General features: G+C 35.4%; 1 protein-coding gene across 5 annotated transcripts in view; it reads left to right on the top strand.

The window, feature by feature from the left end:
• The window catches only part of celf3a (cugbp, Elav-like family member 3a), a 40,356-nt gene extending 31,621 nt beyond the window's left edge, over positions 1-8,735 (top strand). For 4 of the 5 annotated variants that reach the window (XM_086061958.1, XM_086061957.1, XM_086061960.1 and 1 more), the window contains 6 exons: positions 1,023-1,172; positions 1,354-1,413; positions 3,134-3,238; positions 3,552-3,695; positions 4,728-4,860; positions 7,885-8,735. In XM_086061958.1, the coding sequence (XP_085918084.1) occupies positions 1,023-1,172; positions 1,354-1,413; positions 3,134-3,238; positions 3,552-3,695; positions 4,728-4,855 (587 nt within the window). In that variant the 3' untranslated portion in view covers positions 4,856-4,860; positions 7,885-8,735. Of the gene's footprint in view, positions 1-1,022; positions 1,173-1,353; positions 1,414-3,133; positions 3,239-3,551; positions 3,696-4,727; positions 4,861-5,248; positions 5,348-7,884 lie in introns of all 5 variants that reach the window. The other variant, XR_015091052.1, reaches the window with a different exon arrangement.
• The last annotated feature ends 1,472 nt before the right edge of the window (positions 8,736-10,207 follow it).

Below are 10,207 nucleotides of genomic sequence, written 5' to 3'. Positions count from 1 at the left end.
ACAACAAGTGGCAAAATGGCCGCCTCCTGATTCCTGAATAGAGCAAAATGGCTGGATTTTGCTGCATAACTCATATTCCACAAACACAATATTAATCAGAGTACAAAGAGAAAATGTTTTATTTGTTAATGTTAACTATTTAATCGAGCTTTTATGCAGCCTATCTGAAACTATAACAATGTACAGTGCGTAACAAAATTATTTTGGAGTTATGCCATAGCTGCCCGACAGCATTGGTACGGTATAAATTTCATTATTTACGTTTCTTTCCTAGCTCATAGTAGTATTCTATGTACTGCTGTATTTCTTTAAGAGAAATTCTGATTAATTTTTTTTAGGGAAAAATGTCATTAATTAATATTACCAAAATCAAAAATACAAATAAATATTGAAACTCATCATTATTTCTTGATTAAGTTAAGTAAGTTATTTAAGATTAAGTGGTTATTTACCACTTGCATTGGGCAGGGAAAAAAAGCAGGTTGTCATGCTTGACTAAATGTTAATTTCAAAAAGGAGATTTTTTTGAGGGGGGGGGGATTCATAATTTCTGTTCATTGTTCAAAATGGTGAAATGTCGAGAGAGTTCAACATTAAAACACTTAATGACACTTGATGGTCTACTAAATTTGTTCAGTACCTGTTCATATGAATCATAACAATACATGCCGAAAGATAAGAAAATAAAATTACAACTACACTAGTACTATTACAACTGCAACAACAACATTTATTTGGCATTGAATCCATGAATCTAACAACAAGGCCTCAATTGGCATTAAAATGTTATGAATCAATCTTTGAAAAGTCTTTAAAAATGTCATGTTAACACATGATAAGTATAGGATCATCTTATGATTATAAATGGTGTCAAATCTCAAAATAAATAAACATTCTTAATAAAAATATCATATGGTAACATCACACAATCACGACAGTAATTGTTTCAATTCACTACTGACTGCATTTGACATTTTCCGTATGCAAATGTAGCATTTGGGTAACTTAAATGCTGTCTACAGGTACCAGCACTCCACCCTCCATTGGCGCCACACCTGTTCCTGCTCTGCCTCCACCAATCACATTGAGCAGCTACCCCTCCATGGCAGCACCACCCAATGGCCAATCAGCAACAGAGGCCCTGTACACCAACGGGGTCCATGCCTATCAAGGTACTGCACGATCATACATCCTAGTGTAAGTTTTTTTTTTTTTTGACTCGCAGGCTCCTGCTCTCATATGCCACAGCGAGAGTGTAATTAAGAGGAAATGAATTGAAGCGACAGTGCTGCACACTATTTGGAGCGTGCTGATGTGCATAAAGCGATTGGTGATGATGTTTTTGGGTCACAGCTCAGAGTCCTGTGCTGGACCCCCTGCAGCAAGCTTACACAGGCATGCAGCACTATACAGGTGAGGCTCAGTCAACATTCATTCAACAGGTGCATGATGTGGAACTGAAAATGTTCTCTTAAAGTATGCCTAATGTCATGTTCATTAAAGCTGTACTTTGTAACAATTTGCCCAAAAATATCTTTACAATAGCCTTTTTATTTGACCAGTTATGACTGAAACATTCTTAATTAGTAGATTAAGACCTTGGCTGTTCACAATGGGTACTCCTACAAGCTTCTGGCCAATACTTTTCAGACAGATTCGGGTTAGAATGTCCCGTCCTCTGTCTGCAGATGTGACGTCATGTGCGCGTTGTGTACGTGAAGAAGGGAAAATGCAGTTTCCTTTTCCGGCCACAGGTGGCAGTAGCAATTCGAAATGCAATTTTCTACGTTCATTAATGTGAGCGTATTTTCTGTTCTACAGTTTTTAGAATGCAGCATACCAAATAGTACTTAGCAACAGTGAATACCTACGGAACAATTTTGAGTAAAAAATATGTTAAAACATATTTGTAAGTACATTGAACGTAAGTACTTTTAGGCTAAATGCTAAAAACGTAGCATTTGTTTCCCATAATGCCACGGGGTATTGACTTGTGTGTGGGGTTTTTTTTGGCTCTCAAGTGATAAATTAATAATTCAGAGTGTGCGCAAGTAAAAAAAAGTTTGTTTTTTTTAAACAATTTTTTTTTTGCCTTAGGCCTATATTATACCAATATGTTCTAAAAGTAAACATTGTTTATTTGTAATTTTTAGGGTTTATTATCATGTCTGTAGTGCATGATTTCCATTAGTCATTTTTCCCCCCATAATCCCACGGGGTATTGATTTTTACATGAGCATACCATAATGCAGGCCAAATGCTTAAAAAAAAAAGCATTTTTAAACGTGCACATTCGCAAGTCAACACCCTGTGACATTATAAGGGAAAAAATGCTACATAACATTTAGTAGGGCTGAGTATCAATTCTAATTTCCCCAATCAATTTGATTTCGATTCACAAGAGTTGTTTGATTTCATTTTTTCGATTCGCTTAGTCACTTCAATTCACTTCAATTCACTCAGATATATTGATTAAATGTGGCACATCAATTCTTAAATTCATGTGAACAGTAAATTTCAAGACAACAGTAAGATACAAAAAAATTAGGCCTTTAAAATTCAATTTTCTTAATCATGAATCGATATAGGGTTTGAAAAGGAAAATCTATTTGATATCGATTTATTCGATTTTTTTTAAACCCAGCCCTTGCATTTAGTCTGCAAGTATGTTCGAATGTAAACAAAAGTTTTTGCAAATACATTAAATGCATGATATGTGTTCAATATCAAATGGCTGAGTATTTATTTATTCATCAAAGGAATATATTTCTAATGAAAAATGTACAGTGCTCTTCTCTTGTACCCAAATATGAAACGGGGAAATCTTTCTGGCTCTCCTTTCCATTTTACACAGGATGTGTGACCTGAATACAAAAACCTCTTATGTAACTTCATAAAACACTGCCACACTGTGTTGCCCCATTTCATTTAAAGTAGACATTCAAATTCTCATTTTTTCCCCATATTTAAGTAGCTTTGTATTCATATAAACAACAATTTTAATTAATAACATGTATTTTAAGATGTCTATCATAACACTCACCACTGAGTACCTTCATTTTTTATTTTTTTGGTAGCAGTTAAGTATGTTGCTAATATCCTTCTGTAATGATCTTTTCTCTCTATCGCATAGCCACGTATCCTGCTGCCTACAGCCTGGTAGGGCAGCCGTTCCCCCACCAGCCCACTCTGGTAGCTCAGCAGCCCCAGCAGCCGCAGCAGCTACAACAACGTGAAGGTAAATTGTAAAAAAAAGTGCCGTGTGCATGTGAAATAACCTCAGACGTGTTGGGCAACACGTCATTTGGCACATTTCAGATTACAGATATCAATGTGCAAACAACGATGCGGTGCTGCTGCTTTATCGGTTCTTTACTTTATCCGCTTTTCTTATTTACCTTGGTTTACATAATGATTGCTTATGCTCATGTATCAGTAAAGTGGTTTACTGAGGTAATATGTACAATAATTGTAGCACATTATAATGAGGTTTGAAGCTTCACTATAGAATACGTAAGATTTTACCATCCCTTTCCTCTCTCTGTGTTCAGGTCCTGAAGGCTGCAACATCTTCATCTATCACCTGCCTCAGGAGTTCACCGACTCCGAGATCCTGCAAATGTTCTTGCCCTTTGGAAATGTCATCTCGGCTAAGGTCTTTGTTGACCGTGCCACCAACCAAAGCAAATGCTTTGGTGAGCCTCAGCAACGCTGATGACTGTTATTATGATAATTGTTGTCAGCCGTATGGTATTTAGAAACAAAGAGAAGAAATGTCGCAACTTTCTCAGTTTTCCCCAATCTTTTTTGCCAAAGCTACATTTTTACATTTTGAAAATTTCTGGCCTTGTTTCATTCATTATAAAGCTATTGTTGTGTTGCAATTGTTCTGCATGTCACGATGGGCTCTATTTTAATGATAGACGCAAATCCGGCATGGCGAGCGATGCAAAATCTGCGTATAGCCAGGTTGAACCAGGTGTTGGCAATTTAGCATAGGCCAATAATATGTTCTATGCAGCCCCACTAGTCTAAACAGGGTATTCTGATTAATATTGTGTTTGTGGAATTTGAGTGGGGGGGTTGACTTCCCTTTTATGCAGCAAAAGCCACCCATTTTGATCAATTTCGGGGGGCGGCCATTTTGCCACTTGCTTGACTTAAAGGGACTTGACTCATTGAGCCATTTTCTGCAGTCAAAAGTTAATATTTTTTTCCAGAATTAATTTGGTAACTTCATTATTTTTCATGAACAATTAATACCTACAAATTTTGCCATTTGCTGTCGATTGAAGATTACGTCACCCGTGCTGAGGAAACAGGTATGGACCAGTCATGGCTCAGTTAGCTGACCAAACCCAGAAAACAGGTGAGCCATGATTGGTCGTTACCTACTTCCTCAACTCAGGTAATGTCATCTTCAGTCAACAGCAAGTGGAAAATTTAGTTTTTAAAGGTATTAATTGTACATGAAAAATAATGAACATTCTGGACAAAATATTAACTTTTTACTGCTAAAAATGGTTCAATAAGTCAAGTATCCCTTTAAGATGACATCACAGTTGCTCAGGGGCTCAGATAACAATCAATCACGACTCAGCTTCAAAAATCAGGTGAGCCGTGATTGGTCGTTTCCTGCGGCAACTTTAATATGTCAGACTTGGTGTATCTTTATTGCAATTAGTAGTTGATCAATGATTATTTTTTCTGTTTCTATTTTTCCTTAGGTTTTGTGAGTTTCGACAACCCATCCAGTGCTCAGACTGCCATCCAAGCCATGAATGGCTTCCAAATAGGCATGAAGAGACTGAAGGTGCAACTGAAGAGGCCCAAGGATGCCAACAGACCTTACTGAAGGAGGTGAGACAGACAGACAGCTAATACGTGCGAAGATTAGAGATTCGGCGACTGTAAATAAGAGCTCAGTTCTTCTTAGGTGGCTGATTTTCATGTGGAACATGTCGGTAATCTACAGTAGATTAACTTTAATGAGGTGCAGCACTCATCATCTTTTATGGATGCATTACAGGCATCAGTTTGAATGTTTTAAAGTGTTCTTTTTTCAGTAAGTAGTTGCAGTGTTAAAGAAGTAGAATGTTGATATCAAATATGTTTTAACAAGTGTTCTGTCACAGCTTTGAATGCAACTGCTGTCAGTCATTAATTTTTCTTTTACCTTTCATTTATTGTTTTTGTGCTGTGCCATATGCCATTTTTCCTGAAACAAAATCATCACACCACTCTCAAGACTGTCCCGTCTACATACATAAATCGTGGAGACGTGCGTCGCTATGGCTACGGTTGCTTAGCAACCGCTAAAACCTCCCCCCTTCCTTCTCACTGCGTCGTAAGTTAATTGGCCTGTGTTGGTTGCTGTGGCGATATTATTGCCTGTGATGGTTGCCATTAGCAATTTTTCTTTTGGGGCCGTTGCCTTGATTCACCATGCTCAACTGCATGGCGGGTTACTGTGGCGACCGTCAACTGTGTTTGGTGCGTTGTGAGTTTCCTCTTATTATTTTGTCGTGGTTTCAATCCTTGCAAACACTGAGCGATTAAAAAGTCACTTGACCTCAGCATCTGTAAGTAACTGATTATCATGACATGCTTTTTTTGCTGTTCTAATCCTCCAAATGTGAAAACAAACCAAATTGTTGGTTAAGAGTTTTTTCCTTTTTTGTATTAGTTGCCCTTTTTTTAAAATCTGTCATGATTATCATTCTTACACTTCCCCTTTGTTTAGTTGGATGGTGTGGTAGTTTTCCGTGAAGTCGTGAGGGGTTTTTGTTTGGTTGTAACTCAATTCCATGTGACTTTGTGCCTGAACTTTGGTTGTTGTTTGTGACACTGGAAATGTATTGAACATATTTAAACACATAAATAGTGGACAGGATGATGTTTGTGTATGATGGTGTGTGTGTTTTTTTGTAGGTGTGAGACTAAGTGAAATATTGAGTGTAAATGTCTGTGAGAAAGATATTACAATAATAATAATGTGTGAGACACTTAACTTTGCTTTAAAAACTTTGGGGTTAATCTGTTTGGTTCATGTGACATGTGCTGCTGGCAGAGGAACTGCATTCCTCTTTAGGAATTCTGGGGACCCAAAAAAATACAAGCAATTTTCCATAAATGTCATAAACTGAAATTTTACATCATGCTCATAGAAACAGTCTATCTGCAAAGCACTGGTGCAATAGAAGTAGACGCAAAAGTTAGAGATTGAATAATTAATTTTTTTACATTAATTGAATCAGGCCTGCGCAAATAGGCAACCTTTTTTTTTCAGGCTCATTGCCAAATGTAACTGCATTCTCTTTCTCTATAATGCATCTACCTCAGCCTAAATACACTCAAATCAAAATAAAATAAATCCAATAAATTTACATTGAAATAAACAAATTTGAATAGGTAATGCTACATCAAAATTTATTTTACTTTTAGTGAAAAAGTCACTAAAAAGTCAGCTCTGACCTTTTTTTTTTCGTGATCATCATCAATTCAGACCATCAGTAAATTTCACTCACATCAGTTCGTCAACGTTATTTAGTATAAATTACAAAAATTATGAAATACTGACCAAGCATCCTCTTTCTATTTATCGTTTCCTTCTTCTTCTCCTTCTTCTTACAGTTCTTTAGTGCATACTGCCACCTACTGTACAGAAACTGTAAAGCTATGGAGGACCAAAACTGCCAAAACTTAAAATAAATAAATGAATAAAAGTGAAAATAAAAACGGTTATAAAAAAATACATAATTCAAAAATTAAATACAAAAAATATATATACATGGAAATTAAAACAAACAAAAAAATATCCTCAATAAATAAATAAAAGCAGAAATAAAAAACGAGATTCCAAAAATAAATATAGAAATAAATGTCGAAACGACTTGTCGTGGTGACAGTGGACAAAATAGTCGTCCATTGCAGGAGCTCTCCATGCAAGCCGACAAGACTTAGACCAATGAAAGGCAGAGTCCAACCCAAGACACGCTTAGGACCGCCCCCTCATTTGTATAACATTTGGACCTGACAGAACATCTGCAGCATGAAATAAATAAATGTGAGAGCACAAGGTTTTTATTTATTGATTTATTTTTAATTATATTATTTATATATTTATTTTTGTATTTATTTTTACATTTATTTTTATTTAATTTTTTTTAATCTAGTTTTTTATGTTTGTATTTATTTTTATTTATTTATTTAGAGATATATTTTGTTGTTTTTATTTCCATTTATATAAAAAAAATTAATTAATTTTTTTAATTATATTTTTTATATCCATTTTTATTTTCCTTTTTATTCCCTTATCTGTTTAGTCATTTATTTATTTTTAATTATGGCAGTTTTTTAAGAATGTGTCAGATAGCTAAACAAGATTTACATTTATTGTTAAAAATATATCTAATTGTATAGAACATAAATGGCAAAAAAAAAAGATTATTTTGAGATTTGCTCCCGATTTGATAGAAAAATTTAATAATGCATCATATGAACCATTATCTGCAGATGCTGTGTTTTGAGCAACTCACTCAAAATGGCGAATGATATGACTTTTCAAAAACTGAATATCCTTAACATACGGACAAAGGTTGGAGTCAGTGCCCACCAGAATTCCTACTGTGCATGTTCTGAATTACTTTGCCTGCCAAAAGAGATGAAAAGCTACTTTTGTCCAAACAGCATTACACTTGCAGCACTATGACTGCCACTGTTTGAATTGCATGAACACTATAATTGAATAGAGAGACTCCCCTGCAGCGTCAGTGCAAGCAGTGGGTATTGACTGCAGTTTAAAAATGAATAAATAAATATATGAATTTATACTTATTTCATGTGCCTTAAATATTTTGTCTTCTCTCTCTCTCTTACCTCCAGGGCAATTTAGGAGTTCAATCAAGAAAACCACCTCGGGATGTCCCAGCCTTGTTTGGTTGTTTGACCAACCATAATAGCACATAGGAGCAGCATCTCACATACAAAAAAAAAGACAATATGACATTATTTAAATACACTAAAACACGAGCAACTGCAGTAATATCAATAAATACAACGGCAGCAACAATATCAGAATTGCTCCAAGAGTTCCTACCATTCCATAGCTGGATTCATTTATATGATGTACATAATCTACATGTTAAAAAAAAGAAAAAAAAAAAAAAAGCATATCACTGATGTGATTCTACTGAACAGGGTCCTGCTGTATAGTGTGATTTGTGATCTAGAAGGTCGGCTCTACACAGTTGGAGGGAAAATAAAATATATTATGTATGATTACCACTGGTAATTTTGTTATGTAGAAGTAGTTTGATTATTTATACGTAAATTAAGATCATGGTTCTTAAGCAGGAAGAGAATTGAATGGGTTTCCTCACACTGTACATACCTTAGTTGGGGGGGGTAAAAGCATCTTCAAAAATCTCTGCTGCCACTACTTTTAAACTTTACAAAGTGAAACAAGGGTCTGGGATTTTTTCTATCTTTGTTTTTTTCGTTTAATTTATTTGGTAATGAATTTAATGCGAGGGGTGTGATTTGTTATTTATTTTAAGAATACAGAGGACTCCTTATTCCTTCAAGACAATGAATACACTTATAGAGTTTTTAATTACATAAATGTAAGGAAGTAAAAAAAAAAAAGCATAATGTTTCTTTATTTATTCTCTACAATCGCTGTTTTAAAACACGTCTTTAAAAGAAAATAAAGTACAATTTAGAAAAATTGTAAATTGTGTCATTGTGGTCTGTTATTTTTTTTAAACAAGTGCCATTCTTCCATGAATCTAAATGAGAAGAGCAAGAAAACAAAGCAAATAAGACCGTCGTGTACCACAATCCTTAAGCAAACACTTATTGTGCGTTAATGACTATGTTGTATGAATACGGAGTAGATGGGGAAAGGTGGAGAGTCAGCTGGTGTTTGCAGAGCTAGTCTGCTGAAGCATTTTGGGTTTGGCCTGATGTGTCTAAACATGCTAGCTTCTTTGGCATGTCTGAAGTATGAGGGGGTGATTAGGGCCTCATTTTTTAGGCTGCAAGCTGCTGTGAAAGAAAAATCAATCATGTATTGTTTGTTATTGCGGTTGTTTTATGAGGGGGGTATACTGTACAAGTATAAACCACTCTTTAAAAATATATAATATCAGTTTATAACACAGCAAAATTACCAGTGTTAAATTAACACTGAGAGTGTTAAATCTAACACTGGAAAAGTGCTTATGTGTCCACACCAATGAGCGTAAATCTCACACTTTTCAAAGTGTTACTCTTTTTCTCACTTAACCAATGACACTCCAACACTGTATAGTGTGAAAAATATACACTGGTAAACACTGAGTAGTGTTGAAAGTACTTTACACTAGTGTCAATGTCAACATTCAATTATTTCAAACTACACTTTACTCTGGTAAATGGTACTTCATTTAGATTGCGTTTTTCCATCTTACAAGGTCCTCAAAGTGCTTTACATTTTGACTACTGATGACAATATCAGGAGCAACTAGGGGTTCAGTATCTTGCTCAAGAACACTTTAAAAACTCACACTGGCTCAGGATCGAACCCACACGCTCAGGGTCAGGAGATGACCACTCTATCACTGAGCCACGCCGCCCCAACAACAACAACTGGATGTATCGCTATTGAAATGTCGACAGCGTGCTGGAAAGTGAAAGTTTCTCAATCACAGGAAATGAGGGTGTGGTGAATTTAACATTCAAGGTAGTGAGTGCTATTCAGGTTACACTCAACATCTACACCACCACTCAAGAAAATGTACTCTGACAGTGTAACTTTTTATCCTAACAGTGTTAAAATAACACTGCTTACTGCATATTTGATGGAACACTGGAAATTTAACACTGACAGATATGCTGTGTACTACCAGGTATCAGTACTCGCCCATCAGTTCAGAGGTCAAGGTTTTGAATCCGGGCTCCGACCTTGGTTGTGTAGAGTTTGTGTGTTCTGAGGCTGTTCTCCCCAAATATATATAAATGCGATCAATTTTGAAGAGGAATTAGATTATATATTTTTTTAACACAAACAGCAGATTTGAAGATAAATCAGTATGTACACTTTATAATGTATTGTTTGTATTATTGTGATATTTGACAACTGTTATCAAAAGCCATTTTGAGCATTTATGTGGATATAAAATTTGTTTTTAATCTGAATAAACTTAAGGTCAAAGTTTTCCACAAC

This window comes from Leptonotus elevatus, chromosome 19, assembly GCF_054856555.1.
Source record: "Leptonotus elevatus isolate MCC_2025b chromosome 19, RoL_Lele_1.0, whole genome shotgun sequence".
NCBI classification, from domain to species: domain Eukaryota; kingdom Metazoa; phylum Chordata; class Actinopteri; order Syngnathiformes; family Syngnathidae; genus Leptonotus; species Leptonotus elevatus.
This window is presented reverse-complemented; position numbering and strand designations above follow the sequence as displayed.